Source organism: Lepidochelys olivacea (genome assembly GCF_965140295.1).
Source record: "Lepidochelys olivacea isolate rLepOli2 genome assembly, chromosome: 10".
NCBI classification, from domain to species: Eukaryota; Metazoa; Chordata; order Testudines; family Cheloniidae; genus Lepidochelys; species Lepidochelys olivacea.
Window position 1 is genome coordinate 6,106,237 of NC_140420.1, and position 20,715 is coordinate 6,126,951.

At 43.1% G+C, this 20,715-nt stretch overlaps 1 protein-coding gene across 1 annotated transcript; it reads right to left on the bottom strand.

Annotated features, from left to right (window-relative positions):
* Positions 1 to 311: 311 nt before the first annotated feature.
* On the bottom strand, positions 312 to 20,061 carry TEKT4 (tektin 4). The gene is made up of 6 exons (XM_084640387.1): positions 19,383 to 20,061; positions 8,760 to 8,830; positions 5,773 to 5,916; positions 4,724 to 4,946; positions 2,494 to 2,648; positions 312 to 676 (listed from the first exon to the last, which is right to left on the bottom strand). Exons 1-6 carry the CDS (start codon positions 19,914 to 19,916, stop codon positions 460 to 462), a joined length of 1,344 nt encoding a protein of 447 aa, XP_084496513.1. The 5' UTR covers positions 19,917 to 20,061; the 3' UTR covers positions 312 to 459.
* Positions 20,062 to 20,715: the final 654 nt, after the last annotated feature.

The following is a 20,715-nucleotide window of genomic DNA, read 5'->3' on the forward strand; positions in this document are numbered from 1 at the left end:
GACTGTGAAAACTACAATTTTACTTTCATAACCCTTGGGCAGCTTGAAACTAAAATCTATTTAATCTGTTTCCTTACTGAAGTGTGCATTCTTCTATTTCCCAAGCACACTTATTTGTTCACTGTAAAGTTGCTTGAAAACAATGGAGCTAGAAAAGCCTTTCTTTGTTCCAAAACCCGCACGTTCATTTATTTGATCTGAGGAAAAAAGCCCTGAAACATCACATACTGTATGAACTACACACGCAAAAAGAAAACAGAGATCAAATTTTAGGTGGAATGCAACTGCAAGAACCACAGCCAACCGTGATGTTATGCTTATGCATTTTTATTTAAATAAAGGAAATTAACAGCCAATTATGTTTCTTATTGACTATAATATTACACACTTATTATAAAATTAAATATCTTTGGTTAAGATTTTCTACCAATCTTCACATCATTAATACAGAGAGTATTGCTACTGGTAACCTGCTAGTTTAAGGACAACAGGGTATCGCGTGCGATGGGCCATGCACTTCTGCCTATCAATAAAAATGCTGTTCGATTTCACAGCTATCTCCTTCTCCAGACTCATCCGCGTGTCTTCCAGGTTCCTCAGAGACTGTTCAGCCTCCAGTAGTTTCTGCTTCAGAGACTCAATGGACTCTGTCAGTTCTTCAACTTCACTGATCAACCTGAATAGAATTAAATAAGTAATCAAAATTAGAGGAAGGCTCCAAAGGCATGTGAGCTGTTATAGTTCTCTGGTTAGCTGTCTTTGTTCTTCTGAAACTCAACAGCCCAGTAATTGGGTGTTAGTCTGTACAACGGCTAGCAGGGCCTGGTGGGTGCTATGGACTTTGGGCTAAAGAATTATGAAATGAAGCTGCTCTCCGAGCTGTGAATGAAGTCTCTTCCAATAAACATAAAGCTAGGACTAATTTCAAAACGACTGTAATTATAAAGGTCTCCTAAAATTTACATTGTAAAAAATATGCTCAACAAACTCCAAGATAACCTTTCCCCATTTGGAATAGTCATGAAAGAATGATATGTTGTCCTAGATACTATTCCATTCTGCAAGCATCCTATGTTAACAACTGAAGGGCTAAAGATGGTTTAGATGACTGACTGATTTTTGACTGTCTGAACGTTCATGTAAGCCCAAATTTTTACCTCTGCTCGCTGGTGTACAACTGGAGGAACTACTGAAGCCCCTAGTGTTACTCCAGATGTACATTGATGTAAGTGAGATCACCACACGTTCCTTAGGTTCTTTTTAGAATGAATTGTAGAGAAGAGTTTCAAAGCCATAAAAGGCAGTTAGGTGCACGACTCTCATTGAAAGTTCCCCCCAAATGTTTATTTCTTGGGAAAAGGGGATGCTATATATAAGGGGTATGTATTGGGGGGAGAGGAGTAAAGTGAAACAATATAAGGCCCCATTTCAGAAAAACAAACACATCGCTATTCAGCAAAGCACTTAAGCATGTCCTTATATCCTATTAGAAGCAATGCACATGTTTAAGAGCTTTGAGTAGGGATGGTTTGCTGAATCAGGGCCTAAATGAATGTGTCTGAGATAGCATAAAGCATTTGAATTAAGTAAAATGATCGAATCACTATACAGAGGAGAGAAGCAGCATATTGGCTTTGAATGGTGTATATTTTTGCTATAACCACCTGGGAAAGCTGATCACAAATTTTCCTAAGGGCAGGGGAAAAAAAACACACGTGGGAGAATCAATGACAAGCACAATAATGAGATCAAGAGTAACAAATTACATTCCGACCTTTAATTTGAAAGGATTTATTGCCCTCCAGTTTTTAAATGGATTATTACTGAAAATCGAATGCCATCAGCTAGTTCTTTGGAGGAGCTGATGAGTTTTCTCAGCTTCTAGAAATGCACAGCCCATTTACATTCGCAGTGCTTGAAGCGTAATTGATTCACCACATAATCCACCTCCCAGTGAACCTCTGCCAAGAGCATACCGTCTGCAAATTATCTACAACCTGTCAGGTTATTTTGGATCAGTTGGATAAGGTAAAGACCCCCACTGTTCAAAGAAGAAAGCGGACAGATATGTTTATGGATTCTCTATTTATAAACATTTTGGACCTGATTCAGATCTTCTTTACGCTGATTTCAATGGCATAACTCCCAGTTCACATCAGTGAAAGGTATTGGAATCAAGCCCAGTAATTAAGTGCTGAAGGCCACATGCTACAAAACTAAATGTCAACATATTTCATACAACAGTGGCAGTGACATTGTTAAACTTGGGGATTAGATAATTGACATTTCAGAACTGGCATCAATGGGTAAAACTCCATTGAATCTATGTCAACCCATTGAAGTCAATGATACACACATTCACAATAACACCTTATTGTGAATGGGTAAACCATTTATTTCTTTGCCACTGTATGTCTCTGCCAGGCAGAAGTTCTCTAAAAATGTCTTTGATATAATTGGGGTCTTTAATGACTCTCTCTTTAATGTGTTTACCTGAATTGTGCTGGATCTCTGCAGAGCTCAACGTTGGGCCTAAAAGATCTGTCGTACAGCCTTGTCTGAGCCACTTTCAGCGGAGCTTCTTTGTCCTTAATAGCTTGTTTGAGAGCAGCAATGTTGTTTTCTTGATCTCCAATCTCTTTAAGAGTCTGTTTGAAGAGAATATCCATGAAAAAAGACAAGTTTAAGACAATAAATTTAACTTATATGGTACTATTAGTGTGTATAGCACTTTACAGACATTAAATGATGGGGCCTCTTCATGCTCCCAAGGAATCAACAGTAGTTTTGCTCCTGCTAGGTAGCCCGTTGCTGCCAGAATTTGGGAGGTGCAAAGGCCCTATAAAGCTCTTTTGTCTCCTTATCTCTGTTCCTACACTGAGCAGAGTGAAAAGTATGATGTCCATTTTAAAGAGAAGCTGAAGAATTTTTGCAGCTGATTAAATACTACCGTCTATTTGTACTCTCATCGGAACCTGTTCATGGCACAATCCGTCTCGGTGAATTATTTCTGGCACTGCAATTAATGTAAATTACTCAAAAAGTGACAGGCTATTTTAAATTAGATCAGAAAGATTACCTATGCTTATGTTCACAGATTTCTGGCATTAGTGAAGCTGAAATCACTATGAAAAGAATCAGGATTTCTCACTTTATCTACTTTAAAACCAGTGAACTCCACTGACTTTGATGGAGTTACTCCAGAATTAAATCAGTGAAAATGAGTAGAATCAAGGCCCATGAATCTGTATTTCTGATTTTTTTTTTTTACAAGGTATTACGCATTTTCACAGAATCATTCAGTCATGAGTTGCTGAATGTCAGTTTGTTGCACCTTTGGACTTTAAGGAGAAAAAACAAAATGGAAATTAACATTAATGCCCATAGAACTTCAGTAGTATTACAGTGGATGCCGTTAAAAAACAAGTATCATACCAATGGTATTGTCCTTACACACAGTAGGTAATACATTTAGAATGCACAGTGTACCATGCTAAATGCTCGCTTTTTAAGAGTATAATAATAAAAATAATCTTGGGAAGCAACTAGTGCAGTGGTTCCCAAACTTGTTCCGCCATTTTGTGCAGGGAAAGCCCCTGGCACGCCAGGCTGGTTTGTTTACCTGTCGCATCCGCAGGTTCGGCCAATCGTGGCTCCCACTGGCCACGTTTCACTGCTCCAGGCCAATGGGAGCTGCTGGAAGCGGTGTGGGCTGAGGGACGTACTGGCCGCTGCTTCCAGCAACTCCCATTGGCCTGGAGCAGCGAACCACAGCCACTGGGAGCCGCGATTGGCTGAATCTGTGGACGCGGCAGGTAAACAGACCGGCCTGGCCCACCAGGAGCTTTCCCTGAACAAGCGGCAGAACAAGTTTGGGAACCACTGAACTAGTGGTTACTGGCAGTGATGTATATGATACTGACTACTGTAATCTTCCCTTGAAGAGGTACAGTCACAGTAAAAATGCTCTCACTAGTTTATTAGATATGTTATGGAAAAGGCACCATAATGCACACTACTGTGGATGCTTCTATTTAGGAGTGACATGTTCATAAAAATGTTACCATTTCTCTATCCCCGCCCCCACCTGTCCTCTGCTAGCTCAGAGCTGCCCTTCAATGGGATCCAAAGCATTTTTACTTTGCCTCCAACAACATCTTGAAACATCTCACCCTATTAATAGCTTTTAAATAGGAGTCTATGTTGTATGTGTACGTGTCTTGCATGTACAGCAAGATACACACTGTGTACTCTTCACACATGGATACAGTGGGAAAAATCCACCCTGGGTTAATTCCACTGACTTCAGTGGGGCTACACCTGAGATGAACATTGACCTAGTACTTTACAGATAGACAGGTGGGAAACACCTATTAGATCATAAAGTTCATCTCCTTGCCAGGGCAGGAGTTAGGCCCTGATTCAGCAAAGCACTTAAGCATGTGCTTAACTTTGAGCATGCATTTTAAGTCCACCGTGATTTAGTGATGCAGTGACAATAAGGGAACTTAAGCACACTTAAATATAATCATGTGCTTAGATGTTCTGCTGAATCAGGGTCACAACTGGAAACCCTATCAGATACTAAACTGACACAAAATACTATTCTATACTCTAAATGGACTAAGCAATTCTTCTTTCTTGATCATTCTGCGGTGATGATCTCAATATGTGTGAAAACTAGTGGAAGCAGCTTAGCCAATAAACTCAGGGGCACCCTTACTTTTTTCAAATGATGTTCCAGTTTGTGTTTTGCATCTTCCATCTCTTCACAGCGTTTAGCAAAAGCCTCATTGACAGCAGCGCACTGCAAGTGGAGATCCTCAGCTGTGTCATGAAGGATATTGTCAATCAATAAACGGAGGTTGATGGAAGCCAGTCGCTCTCGCTCTGCCCTATAGATGTTGTCATGGCTGAATTTTGCCCAGGTTTCAGGCGTTGAGGCACTGTAAGGGATAGGGCAGGAATCACTCTCATGAACAACTTTGTTCAAGTTGCAATGGAAAAGAAAAGCCAAAGCAGAACTGTTCCATTTCCTTGGGTTTTATCATCCCATAAACTTTCCTGCTATGGCATGCACCCTTTAATATTACTATAAATAAAACATGGGGGAACAGCAGGTGGGAGTACTCTCACCTGTCCTCTCACTTCTGAAGCAGAGGGAGATACGCTAAATAGAATCATCAGAAGTTCTATCACCTTTAACAAATAGAATAAAGGCAAAACAAAAAATAAGAATCACTCATACATCTTAACTATACTGAGAGTGGCAAACATTGTTAAGACAGCGGTACATAAGCACTAGGATTTCTAGCCAATTAAGCTTTAAACCCATGTCTACTTTATCTACAAAGCAGATTGAAATATGATTCTGTGGTAATACTTTGCCATCTGTTGAGCATCAGAAGGAACTATATAACATTTTGTAAACTACGTTGCAGGAATAGTGATTGGAGGGAAAAAAGTGACATTTATAATAGTTAAGCAATAAAATTCTGTTCTATATAACTTTTCTTTCAACAACTAACCCAGGGCCTTCTGTAATTCAATCTAATCAAGCCTTTGCATTGACTTCAATGGGTTTTGAATAACACCCCACCCAAATGTTTATAACAAATTATTGCTAAGAACTGATATTTTTGCAAATATAATATGTATTTGTTTGGTACAAAATAAACTTATATACAAAAATGGTGTGGTTTTAGCTGATACAGAGGATCCTTTACATCTCAATGGCTTTCCTTGTATAGGTTAATAACAAGTAGTCCTCACCTTTCCTCAAACTTTGATGAGCTGGGATGGAACTGGATGTTGGTGCTCTGATTATTGTATCTTCCACATTTGTCATCAATGTTGTATGTTTCCACCTTATCAGACCAATCCATTTCACAAATCTGCTTGTGATCTCGATTTAATCTAAAAAGGTGAAGATTACCACAAATCAGTGCTGGAAAAATAATACGACCTTGCAAAAACATCATGAAAATGTATGAGTCCAGAGGACAGAGCCTAGGACTTTCAAAGAAAGCTGGGTAGCTAACCCTCCTCCGATCCTTTGAAAATTCCAGCCCAAAATCTATTTCCCCAACCTTGCACAGCAGCATCCTACTACCCACTTCCATCCCTCCGCCCCAACTCTCCTCTGCACTAACTACAATAGCTGGAGGTCTGATGGTGAGGTGCAGAGCTGGACCTGGGGTTTCACAGAGTAATCCTGGTGGACAGGGAGCCCATATGGGAACTCCATAATGTGACCCACATGGTTTTCTTAGTCCTCTTTCCCACTCACCCAAAGTTTTTATCAAGGAGACAGCATGATTTGATCCTCAGAAAACACAGTATAATGACATTAAAAATTAAACCTGTTGCTTTATTCTAAATTAAATCTCTCCTGCCTACCACAATTAATTTAAAGATCTTTAGCAACAGTTAATTATAAAATGTACCATTTTTCTCTCGCCTGTTACCACCAGATGTCAGTATGAACTAAGGAATCAAAAAGTCTACAAATGTTAACCTATGTAATACTACACCAAGACGATCATAAAACAATTATTAATACAAAGTAAAGTCTGAACTCAATAGATCCTGTATTGTGCTTTGATGGAGGTTGCAACACAACAGCCCGTATTCTTCATAGAAATATTGTTATAATATGATTATAGCATAACTATGATATGTTTTGTGCAAGATAAGGCATGTGAGATATCATTGGAAAGGTTATGATTTACTGAATATGATTATCCTATTTGTATGCATGTATCATTTTTGTATCTAAACTTTGGAATATTGACTATACATCTTAACTACAAAAGTGTTTGCCCCTGGGGAACGCCCACCAGACAAAATGCAATCAGCCTGGCTGGCTAGCTGGGGACAAGTCAATGAACCATTAAGGAGAACAATAGGTCTTTGAAGATGCTAATCTCCCACCTTCTGGAGAAGCTTCCTGGGATGCTACAAATGACCTTTGCCTCATGGCTGCTTTGACACTACAGGGTCATGTGGTCATGTCACCTGGTACTGGACTCCAACATAGAATACCAATATTTTTCCACTGAGGGGGGTGGGAATCACACTGAAAGACAAAGGATTCCTGCCATATGTGAATCCTATTTAAGGGAGGGAAGGGAGTTAATCAGGGTTCTTTCTTCACTGAACCCCCGCCCAGGATGACTGCTGGAAACATCTAAAGCTGCAGCAGCGCTGTAATGTGGCTGTGTAGTCGTGGCACCAGCACTGGGAGAGAGCTCTTTACAGCGCTGAAACTTGCAGCGCTCGGGGTGGGGGAGGCGTGTTTTTTCACACCCCTGATCGAGAAAGTTGCAGCACTGTAAAGTGGCAGTGTAGACAAGGCCTAAGAAACAAAGACAAAGGGGGGGGGCGGGGAGAGCTGAGCCCAGGCTGGAAAAGGTGTCTGGCTTGTGAAAGAAATGCCTAAAACAACATTTAGGGTGAGAAATTACTACTTGTAACCAGTTTCTTTAGTGTATTAAGCTTAGTTTGCGTGTTTGTTTTATTTGCTCAGTAATCTGCTTTGATCTGTTTGCTATCCCTTATAAAAACTTAAAATCTATCTTGTGTAGTTAATAAGCTTGCTTTTGTTTTCTCTAAACCCAGTTTGTGGAATTCATAACAGGGCGGGGGGGAGGAAACTGTGCATATCTTCCTCCACATTGAGGGAGGAGGCGAATTTCAATAAGCTTACGCTGTATAGTTCTCTGTGCATCACAGACAAAACAATTTTGGGTTTGCACCCCAGCGGGGGTGTGCACTTGAGTGCTGGGCAATTCCCTAGCTGAGTCTTCCCATGCAGAGCTGATTTCAGTATCCATGTCATTCCACAGCTGGTGTGTCCCTACCTATGTGTTTGCTGGAGGAGGCTTGAGGGCTTGGCTCAGCAGGCCAGAGTAAGGGAGCCCAGGCTGATGGAATAGGAGGGGTCAGTGGTACCCCAGTACATCAGGTGGCACCCCGGAGTGGGGGGTAACCCATCACAGAGGTAATTAAACCATTTGAAATTGTTGTGTGATTCCACTTTTTATAAGCATTCTTTATTAAAATAATATTCTGCTTCATATCTAAGAAAATAAGACAAATGCTGGCTGATAAGAATAAAAGATTTTGAAATGTAATGTGTACTATTAATTGCCTCACCTTGAAATACCTTAGAATTTAGTAAACATCTTATCTTCAGACAGGTATATTGTAACATAAATGTAAACACTACTTTTCAAGAGCAAACAGACTTCCATACTAGCAAAGATACTGTCAGGTTTTTTCACTTCCTTAATTCATACTCACATCTGACGGCAACAGCTCAGGGGGCACAAGGGTACTTTTTTCTAACAAACTGTTTAAAAAGAGATTTTAAAATAGCTGTACTATCCCAATGCAATAGAGCAGTGACTTCAACAGAATAAAATGTTTTTACTGTACTTCTACTTAAATGCAATTTTGAGCCATCACAGAACTAGACAGATCTATTTGAAAGCAAGATGAAAAATCTGACCTAATGTTATAGAATAATGGTAACTATTGCTACAAAAAGACATGGCACTTCTCTTACACCACCTGGCTTCCTTACAATGCTGCCTTTCCATATACATAATTGTATCTATTTTGAGGGCTTAAATAGAATGGTAGGTAGTGCATAGGCCTTGTGAATTTCACCTACTGACAGTTGTGTCCATAGAGGTCAGGAATGAATTTGGTCCTATAAATCATTAAGTACTTAGGAACAGTGAAAAGCATCTTACTGCATCTGGTTAACAGCTTGCATCAAAGTTCTCTTCAGAAGTTCTTGTACATTTCTGATAAGTTCAACTTCCTAGATAAAAATATAAAAATTATGATATTCAGTACATCCCATTTTCAGAGACCTTTGCTTTCAACCACTACTGGTGCGTTGCTAAATTGTCCACTAATTATCCATTCTCTTTGTGACACTATTTTTCATTATTGTAAAGACTTTGTCAAGATCTTCCAAGGAGTTAGATATGATTCAAATATAAGGTAGATCAATCAACATTGAATTCACTCAATAAATTACAGGTTTGTGACTAATGCTTAAAGTATTTCCATTCTTTAGAATTTGTTGTTTTAATACTGCATGTATATTAAGAGGAAGGAATATGTTTTATCATATTTAAGACAAGATTTGCAACAGTATAGGCTGATATATAGATGTTGGTGCTAGACCTTTTACAAAATTATTGTATGTTTAAATGGCTTTAAGGCACCCACTGAAAAATAATCTATTGAATTTCAAAGCTTTGTCATATAGGATCAGACCAACTTAGTCCAGAATCCTGCATCTGGTAATGGACAACACCAAGGAATATGGAAAAATCTCATAATGCATCTAGTCAGTTCAACAATGTTGTAGATGGAGGACCAATTGTCTCCTAAAGCCAGCAGGTGATTAGTTTATGCCCTGAAGAGTTGACCCACCTCCTTGATAATGGGACAGATGTCTAAAGCCCCAGGTTGAACTGATGTATCATGCTAATTTCATAATTAAATTTATTTGGATAGGAAACTAAAAGTCTGTATTTTAAAATATCCTTTACTGAACAAGGAAGCATCTTAGGTTGTAAGAAGTTTGCTTTGTTCCTGAAGTGCCATCATGCAAGAGTGATGTAGTGGTGGGAGTCTGCTATAGACCACCGGACCAGGGGGATGAGGTGGATGAGGCTTTCTTCCAGCAAGTCGCAGAAGCTACTAGATCGCACGCCCTGGTTCTCATGGGTGACTTTAATTTTCCTAATATCTGCTGGGAGAGCAATACAGCGGTGCATAGACAATCCAGGAAGTTTTTGGAAAACGTATGGGACAATTTCCTGGTGCAAGTGCTAGAGGAGCCAACTAGGGGGGGAGCTTTTCTTAACCTGCTGCTCACAAACCGGGAAGAATTAGTGGGGGAAGCAAAAGTGGATGGGAATTTGGGAGGCAGTGACCATGAGTTGGTTGAGTTCAGGATCCTGACACAGGGAAGAAAGGTAAGCAGCAGGATACGGACCCTGGACTTCAGGAAAGCAGACTTCGACTCCCTTAGGGAATGGATGGGTAGGATCTCCTAGGGGATTAACATGAAGGGGAAAGGAGTCCAGGAGAGCTGGCTGTATTTCAAGGAATCCCTGTTGAGGTTACAGGGACAAACCATCCCGATGTGTCGAAAGAATAGTAAATATGGCAGGTGACCAGCTTGGCTTAACAGTGAAATCCTAGCGGATCTTAAACATAAAAAAGAAGCTTACAAGAAGTGGAAGGTTGGACATATGACCAGGGAAGAGTATAAAAATATTGCTCGGGCATGTAGGAATGAAATCAGGAGGGCCAAATCGCACCTGGAGCTGCAGCTAGCAAGAGATGTCAAGAGTAACAAGAAGGGTTTCTTCAGGTATGTTGGCAACAAGAAGAAAGTCAAGGAAAGTGTAGGCCCCTTACTGAATGAGGGAGGCAACCTAGTGACAGAGGATGTGGAAAAAGCTAATGTACTCAATGCTTTTTTTGCCTCGGTCTTCACTAACAAGGTCAGCTCCCAGACTGCTGCGCTGGGCATCACAGCATGGGGAGTAGATGGCCAGCCCTCTGTGGAAAAAGAGGTGGTTAGGGACTATTTAGAAAAGCTGGATGTGCACAAGTCCATGGGCCGGACGAGTTGCATCCAAGAGTGCTAAAGGAATTGGCGGCTGTGATTGCAGAGCCATTGGCCATTATCTTTGAAAACTCGTGGTGAACGGGGGAAGTCCCAGATGACTGGAAAAAGGCTAATGTAGTGCCAATCTTTAAAAAAGGGAAGAAGGAGGATCCTGGGAACTACAGGCCAGTCAGCCTCACCTCAGGCCCCGGAAAAATCATGGAGCAGGTCCTCAAAGAATCAATCCTGAAGCACTTACATGAGAGGAAAGTGATCAGGAACAGTCAGCATGGATTCACCAAGGGAAGGTCATGCCTGACGAATCTAATCGCCTTCTATGATGAGATTACTGGCTCTGTGGATGAAGGGAAAGCAGTGGATGTTTTGTTTCTTGACTTTAGCAAAGCTTTTGACACGGTCTCCCATAGTATTCTTGTCAGCAAGTTAAAGTAGTATGGGCTGGATGAATGCACTATAAGGTGGGTAGAAAGTTGGCTAGATTGTCGGGCTCAACGGGTAGTGATCAATGGCTCCATGTCTAGTTGGCAGCTGGTGTCAAGCGGAGTGCCCCAGGGGTCGGTCCTGGGGCCGGTTTTGTTCAATATCTTCATAAATGATCTGGAGGATGGTGTGGATTGCACTCTCAGCAAATTTGCGGATGATACTAAACTAGGAGGAGTGGTAGATACGCTGGGGGGCAGGGATAGGATACAGAGGGACCTAGACAAATTGGAGGATTGGGCCAAAAGAAATCTGATGAGGTTCAATAAGGATAAGTGCAGAGTCCTGCACTTAGGACGGAAGAACCCAATGCACCGCTATAGACTAGGGACCGAATGGCTAGGCAGCAGTTCTGCGGAAAAGGACCTAGGGGTGACAGTGGACGAGAAGCTGGATATGAGTCAGCAGTGTGCCCTTGTTGCCAAGAAGGCCAATGGTATTTTGGGATGTATAAGTAGGGGCATAGCAAGCAGATGGAGGGAGTGATCGTCCCCCTCTATTCGACATTGGTGAGGCCTCATCTGGAGTACTGTGTCCAGTTTTGGGCCCCACACTTCAAGAAGGATGTGGATAAATTGGAGAGAGTCCAGCGAAGGGCAACAAAAATGATTAGGGGTCTGGAACACATGATTTATGAGGAGAGGCTGAGGGAACTTGGATTGTTTAGTCTGCAGAAGAGAAGAATGAGGGGGGATTTGATAGCTGCTTTCAACTACCCGAGAGGTAGTTCCAGAGAGGATGGTTCTAGACTATTCTCAGTGGTAGAAGAGGACAGGACAAGGAGTAATGGTCTCAAGTTGCAGTGGGGGAGGTTTAGGTTGGATATTAGGAAAAACTTTTTCACTAGGAGGGTGGTGAAACACTGGAATGCGTTACCTAGGGAGGTGGTAGAATCTCCTTCCTTAGAAGTTTTTAAGGTCAGGCTTGACAAAGCCCTGGCTGGGATGATTTAATTGGGGATTGGTCCTGCTTTGAGCAGGGGGTTGGACTAGATGACCTCCTGAGGTCCCTTCCAACCCTGATATTCTATGATTCTATGATTCTACCAATACTTAATGAAATGACCTTTCTGCCCTGGAAGCTTGTGCACTGTTATTTATTAGCTGGTCCAATAAAAGATACCACATTTCCTACCTTATTTCCTCCGCTTATTATTTGTGGCCTAGACATTAAAAAGAGCTACAGGGCATTAAAAAACTCCTCATTAATGTTGCTATTTTACTCCAATGACAGTCATCTGGCCAGCAGAGAGAGAACATATTTACTATCAAACACTATTCTTAGAACTGTGCTTGCACCAGTTGATTATATTACAATGTTTTAGACAAATAAGGATGTATACAAGCCACTGACACATCAGCTTATTCTCCATAAGAAACAAAGGAGGAAAATAATAAAGAACAATTTATTTTAAACAGAAAAAGGACAAGTCTGATCAGGGTGAAAATGGCATTTTTAAGATTCTGAGATGCACTGTTAAAATGAAACCTATTAAAAAAAGTTGACAGTGTCTCTTTAATAAACTGCCCTTGCAATGAGGAATACCAAGGAAGGAAATGTTACGAGGGTTGAATTGTTAGACAGCACCATTTTGTTACAAATATTTTAAAAGATTTAGCAAGACCCGAGATTTGAAATGCCATTAAAGATAATTGATTTCATGTTGTGTGGTGTATCCTCAGTTTAAATAAAGAGGCAATAGCATTACCTATGATCAATGTGCAATTTAATTGCACAGCTTTGAATATGAAAAGCCTTCCATTACCAATTAATAGGTCTCTTACATGGCAAAAGAGATGCAGTACTAAAATAAAGGAGACTCTTGTTGAATGACCTACAATAAAAGTAACTGCATTTCTGCTGGGGGAGATGTGCACTTAAATAGAATACTTAAGAAATGCAGAAGCAATAGCCATAATCCACGGCAGCCATAATGCTAGTGGGAAGTAGATAAACCTAATGTGCTCCAGACACACAGGTTTAAATAACAACCACTTCTGCATGCTGATCTGCCATATGATTTTTCATGACATTTAAAATAAACTCCATGCTAATTCTTAAGCTGCATAAACTGGCAGAGCAACCTCATGAAACATACAGCCAGAAACCATGTCAGTAACCATGCCTTTTAGCCCTTTGGGAAGGTTTAGGATTCCTGATTTAACTCCAAACCTTAAAGTAGATGAGCTTCCCTCTTACCCTGAAACAGTGTGTGCAAATAAATGTAGAGTATGTTCAAACTAGCAAAAGACACCTACAGGCCCCAAATTTCTGCATTATTACTCAGGCAAAGTTCAGTGGGAGTTTTGCCTGAATAAAAGCCGTGGGATTGGACACTAAATATTCCCGATTAAGGCCCCAATCCTCCAAAATGTATGCATGTGCTTATCTTTAACCCACTAAGTTCAGTGGGCCTGCTCAGTGCCTAAAGTTGTGCACTTGTGTAAATCTTCACAGACTCAGAACTGAAGACATCTTACCACATAAGAGACAGAGGGATGAGTATGATTGAGCTATGTATGATTCATGCTCACCAATGCAAAATGCTCCCCTTCATATCTGTATAGGAAATGGAGCTGGTGTGGTGCTTAGGGTGACCAGGTGTCTGGTTAGGATTAGGGATAGTGTTAGGGAGCCCGCACCCCTGGAGCCCGCACCCCCAGTTATAGCCCTCACCCCTTCCCACACCCCAACCTCCTGCCCCAGCCCAGTGAAAATGAGTGAGGGTGGGGGAGAGCGAGCCACCGAGAGAGGGGAATATAGTGAGAAGGGGGGGGGGGGTCTCAGGGAAGGGGTGGGGCTAGCGGTGTTCGATTTTGTGTGATTCGAAAGTTGGCAACCCTAGTTGTGCTTAAAAAAAGGGGAAGTTTTGCCTCTGCAGCATGGCCCTCTTTCCCCAACCCCAAACCTGCAGAAGTGCCTCCATGTGGCTCCACAGAGTTCAAGGCTGCAGATTTGGAGCAGGCCAGCTGGGATGGGGCAGAGGAGTTGGCTCCCCAGGCCTGCAGGGGAACACAGCCTGGTGCTGTTTGAAATTTCACTGCTTCCGTGAGCATCCATGATAAAGGGAGTCAGAGTCTGGAAGCACAGCTAATTAGGACCAAATCCTGCCATCACTGTGTGATTCCCCATGGGGAGAGGTTTGTGGTTTAACAAGTGGTAGAATATATTTATAGAATGTATATGAGGAAGGAAAAATCAAATCCACAGCTACAAAACTGGTGGTCGTACTGCTGGAAAGGATCCAGGGGTTACAGAGGATTACAAATTGAATATGAGTCAACAATGTGATGCAGTTATGAAACAGGCTAATATCTTTTGGGGATGTATTAACAGGAGTGTCATACGTAAGACCCAGGAGGTAATTGTCCCACTCTACTTGACACTGGTGAGGCCTCACCTAGAGTACTGTGTCCAACTATAGGCACCATAATTTAGGAAAGACGTGGACAAATTGGAGACAGTCCAGAGGAGAGCAACAAAAATGAAACATGGTTTAGCAAACCTGATCTATGAGCACAGATTTAAAAAATCTGGACATGCTTAATCTGGCGAAAAGTAGATTGAGGGACGACTTGATAAGAGTTGTCAAATATGTTAAGGGTTGTTATAACTCTAAGGGTAGTTAAGCTGTGGAATAGGTTTTCAAGGTTGTGGAATTCCATCATTGTCCAACCGGTTCTTAAAAATCTCCAAACGCATGTCAGGGATGTTCTAGGTTTACTTGGTCCAGCCTGAGCAGAGGGGGCTGGACTTGATGACCTCTCAAGATCCCTTCCAGCCCGACATCCCTGTGATTCTATATTACCTTTATTTAGAGTGTGCATGGAACTGTAGTATTAATTAGCTTGAAGACCCTTCATATATTATGAGAGGAAGGGACTATTAAAGGATTTTAGTCACTAGCAGCACTTTTGTAGTTCAGAGGATGACAATAATGTAGATTTGTATTTCTCAGAGTTGTAAGTATCGGACTTGATGGACGATATGTTCTCATGTATATCTGGTCATCTCAGCTATTAAAATGAAATGTCATGGAATCTAAAAGGATCTCATTTAATTTTCAGTTTTCTTTTCCATAGTTACGAATAATAATCTTCATGACCATCATAAAATGATTGTCAATTTAAAACAAAATGAACATTTTACAGTTTAAAATTTAGTAGGTAATTTATTTTATTACAGGTTTTAGTTTTATGGTGCTATAGATGGTGCTTTCCTAGGTAGAATGAATCTAGTGATCAATCCATCACAATGCATAATTTTGTGCATCTCATTAATATCACTTGGAGAAAATAATGGGAATTTTTAAAAGCAAATGTTTGTGAGTTTCTTAAGCCAGGGTGGTATAAGCAGAGTTTTCTGTTTAAACCAGGGTGGTATTTGGCCCTAAATTAATCAATCTGGAGACTGCATGTGTAGAAATACCATTTGACATGCAAAATATACATACCTGACACATGATTTATACCACCATGTGACAAGCCCATGCTAGTGCTTATAATATAATATTAGATGCAGGCACAAAAAGTTATTAATCTGGCATTACAATGACGCAGAGGAGATTTAGAGTATATGATGAGATGTGCTATGATAGTCAAATACATCATTCAGAGTTAGATGCATGTTTATATTTTCCTGAGATCAGATATTTCACGTGCAGTAGTCTGATGTTGGAAGAAAGAAAAGTGATGTAACTTACATGGATACATCTTTATTCATCATGAAAGACCATTCTGCTCCTTCCTCCAACCTTCCTTTCCTAACTGGAACTGCCCTTAAAATACCTCACTTCAATACGTCATCTAAGCTGATTCACTCCTTTCTAAGTAAAAGTCACCTAAGTACTACACATCTGATTTATATTACTCACCTGAAGATCTTTCACTGAAACATATTCATCCCTCATTATGGTAGTAGTGAAACAGGCAGTATTACATATCACCCTATGTGTTCTCAATATGACTCCTCCCTCTACTACCTCTAGGAGAGAGAGGCTGAAACCCTCTATATGACAAAAAGTAGCAGGAAATCTTCCCTCTAGCTACCCCTGGTTTCTTACTGTGGTCACCTGCTAAAGTGACTTCTGCTGGAAGGAAAAGGAAATTACCCTTCCATGCAAAGGGTTTCCTCAGCTTGCGTGTCTGTTGGTGCTGTCTCTATAAACACCATTGCCCAGATCATCAAAGGTATTTACGCTCCTAACTTCCATGTGTCCAAGCGCTGCTGAGAAGGTGCCTATCTTTCAGGGACTCTCATAATACAGGATCTGAACACTGCAGAGTAGAGGAGAGCAAAGGATCCCACATATCAGTGAAAAGGCCCCAAAATGACAGGAAATGGGAGCAGTAACCTGCTCTGCCTGTTTCCACCTCCCCCACATAGCTACAGCTGTGTGGATTTGGGGGGCCAGGGAGTAACCACTCTACTTGATACATCCATCCCCACAAATAACAGATTTCCCAGGGGGAATGAACGGGGCTCCTTGCCAAGCACACCTGGTAGGAGAAAACGTAATCAGCTCAGTTTGCAGCAAGGGAGATTTAGGTTAGATATTAGGAAAACCATTTTAACTCTAAGGATTTAAGCACTGGAACAGGTTAGACAAACACCTGTCAGGGCAGGCTCAATAGACCTTTCTGCCTCAGCATGGCCTCCTGTGGTCCCTTCCAACTGAACAATTCTATGGATATTAGTGCACTGCCACATCGGGGGTATTGTACCAATGGAAATAAGGTTGGAATGTGCCAAGCCTAGTAGGGTAGGGGGGCATGAAATCAGTGAAAAGGGACTGAATTGATTGCACAGACACCCTGGAATTCAATTTCCCCATGCGATCAAAAAACCTCTGCCCAAGGGAAGGTATGTCAGACTCTCCACACAGCTGACCAGGTAGTGTCTTTAGAATGCTGTTTCCCTACCTTTGAGTTTTCACTGGGAGAGGAACATATGGCCCATCGTCCCTTCCCAGTTCCAAAGGAGGAAAAGACAAACCTAGAATGAGCAGCTCTGATCCTCCATTGTTTGAGGGAGGGGTTAGCATGGAAGGTGGTTGGACAGGTGAACAGGATTTGGAACAAATTTTTAATAAAACTGCGTATCTCCTCCAAATCAATATGCAAATGGAAATAAACCCACCAGCAAATCAAACCATTATAAACATGCATTAGCTTTGAAATCTGAGCCATGAGCAGTCAGAACTCATGGCTGAGTGACAAGTATTACTATTCTACGATTGGAAACAGCAAGACATACAAGATAGAGATTGATTTTCTGGAATGAGAGTGGGGCATTTAGCATAACCAGGTCTTAAAGAGCTGGCAAAGTCACAAAGAATTCACTTCAAATCATTCTATTTGCAAACATCTCTGCTGCAAAATTCATGTATTTCAGTTAACTCTTGCACTGTTGTTGTTGTTCTCATATTATTCATTCGTTTCCCTCATTCCTCTTTGCAAAGGTCATTGGCATGGTAACAGAATCTTAGCTTCTCAAGAGTTCATCTGCTTCTGGTGCTTATGCCTCTTCTGAAATCACATCATTCTTTCTTTATGACAGGTCCAGTTGGCTGTTGATGCTTTGTCATCAGAAACAGAATTACGATTTAAAAAGTGAAGAACTAGCAGCAGCAGCAGATGGGCTCCTTAGAAATGAACTAAGTATCCTTCATAACAGTGAGTAACAGGTGAGTAATACAGGAAATAAGCTATGCCAGATGAATATTTTTGTAAATGTACGTTTGACAAAGTTCTCCATAAAGCGTCAAGAGCCTGTTAAGAGAATTTCTGCTTGATAATCTGGGTATAATCATGTTAATGTTTATGCAACAGAAGGACAGGCCACTATGTTATCCTTTATGCTATTTAATAGTAATTTCATATTTTTACTATCAACTAGAATATTCCCATGAACACTGGTTACAACATCTGCATGATCCCAATTAAAGAACTCCTATAATATCCTAATTGCTTCCCATCCACTATGAAGTCCGGCTCTGTTTTTTGTTAAGTACTAATATTGCCGTTTAATCTGGTCAATAACTCGTCCTGAATCAATTTTGGAACCTTCAAAATATATTGGAGATTGCAAAAAACTAGATATTAACTGATTCCTTAGATGCAAGAATAAGGAGCATTCCAGAATGCAAAATGGGTCCAGAATCTGTCCTCAGTTACACCCGTTCAACCATAATTACATTCATGGAATTGTACAGCTATGAGAGTAGAATTTGACCCAACGCATTCTGCACACAACATCGCATTGAAAATCCCAGCATCTCCAAAGCAGATGTTAAAGTTTCTGCTGGAGGCTCTCTTTGGGGAACATGTTCCAAAACAGTTTATTTCAGTTTCAGAGTAGCTGCCGTATTCGTCTGTATCCGCAAAAAAAAAAAAAAAAGGAGGACTTGTGGCACCTTAGAGACTAACAAATTTATTTGAGCATAAACTTTTGTGAGCTACAGCTCACTTCATCAGATGAAAGCTTATGCTCAAATAAATGTTAGTTTATTTCATGTTTGCTAAACTAAGTTTGCCAGAAAAGTATCACCTGTATATACCCTCTGCCTGCCTACGCTGTCACCCCACACAGTTGTCACCCATCTACCTTGTAATCTCAATACTGTATCAATCTTGCAGCATGATAAAGATCCTGCTTTGTGTTGAAACACCACCTCTCTCTTTCTTTCCCTCAGCAGGACAAAAACAATACCATGTACAGGAAGACAGTTATGAGAAGGGTGGCTGGACATTGCCCACCCAAGGGCTACAACTGGCAACTAGCCAAGAACCTAGGGTGGCACTTAACTGGCACCTTATATTTTATATGGAGGTGCAGCCCATGGATGTCTCATGCCAGTATGTGATGCTCCATGTCGATCTCAGAGGCCTCCATTCTGATCTTGCTTGTGTAACCCTCCTGCCAGGTGGAGCTGGCAGCAACAGGGGCCGGATTCAATATCAAGACCAGGACCAAGGGGGAGAGGTAGCAGGCAAGGACCTTTAGTCTCCCCTGGTCCTGCCCAAGCAGTGAGAACCAAACGGTTGGGAACACAACAGGCCACAAGGCCAGGAAGCAGAGCCAGGTCTGTGCTCTGCTGGGACAGGTCTCCATGGGGGGTGATCTCCACAGTCTGTCTACCTTAGGGTACTGCGGCGCTGCCCATCATCGCAGCCCCTGGGCATTTTAGAGATGAAGGCGGCTGCGGAAGGGCCTCAGGGCAGGCCCCCGCCCCACTCACCTTCAGCAGCTCCGTCTCCACCTGGTCCCGAACCAGGTCCCCCGGCTGCCTCCTCTCGCGGCACTGCAGGTTGTCGGTGGCGATGGTGCAGGGCACCTCGGTGGCGTCCAGCGCCCGCTCCAGCCGCACTTTCTGGGCCGCCAGCAGGTCGGTCTCGGCGCTCAGGTCCTCGGTCTCCCTCTGGAGCTCGGCCTTCCAGAAGTGCGTGTCCTGGAGGCGCTGGCCCAGCTTGGCGGTGGAGTCCTCCTGGCTGCGCTGGGCCAGGGCGGCGGCGTAGGCGGCCAGGCTCTGGGACTCGTGGCGGCAGCGCTCGGAGCCGTCGCGGTCGGCGAAGGCCTGGTGGTACTGGGCGTAGTTGTGCTGGTGCCACTCCTCGGTCAGGTACTTGGCGGCGCGGAAGCCGGCCGTGGCCAGGCCGCACGAGGAGTCCGGCCCCGTGTTCAGCGCCGCCTCGTACGCCTTCACGGGCAGCTCGGACACCGGCACCGCCTGCGGCGCCGGCTCCCTGGTCAGCAGCACCCCGCTCTGAGCCATGCTCGCTTCCCGCCGCACAGCGGGCCCGGCCCCGGGCACCGCGACCAGGAAAGGCCGCGGCTCGCTGCGGGGCCTTCGAGCGGCGCCGCGCTCAGCGTCCTCCCGTTGCCCCGGCGACGGCGGCCAGCCAATCAGGGAGCGGGTGAACCTTCGGCCGGGAAACCCGAGACCGTGACGGGTTAGCGTCCCGGCCGCGCCCGTCGTTGCCCGGGCGACGGTGGCAGCCAATGGGAGAGCTATGGGCAACGTTCTACGCTGTAGGGAAACTCGAGCCGGGCGGCGGTGAGCGTCCCCGACCCCCCGTTGCCTGGAGTGACGGTGCCAACCAATGGCGTTGCCGCGCCTGAGGAGACGTTCCATGAGAGTGGGAGGGGGACTGTACTCCTGCTCTTAAAGGGCCAGAGGACCTGGTGCAGGGGGAGCAGAGTGTGCCCTTGCTTTGTGTGGAAGGGCTGACCCTTGTGGGTAGAGCTGGCTGGCAAGGGGGTGCAGGAGCCTTGGCTCTCTCCCCCTCCTCAGGGTCACATAGGGCCTGGGCCCTGTAGCGTTTACTCTGTGACCTCACCTGAGGTCATCCATGCCCTGACCCTGGGCGACAAGACGTTGTCCAGCTGCAGCAATACCTGCCCCCTGGTTACTGGACCTACTGCCCGTCAGCCGTGGCCATCTCTTTGTTTGTTTCCTGGAAGCAGATGCATCCCGCAGAGCTTTCGGAGACCCGCTGCAACGCTGCGTTTCACGGTTGACCCTGTACTGAATGCTTGGAACTTCTTGGTGAAAGAACAGCCCACTGCCGTGA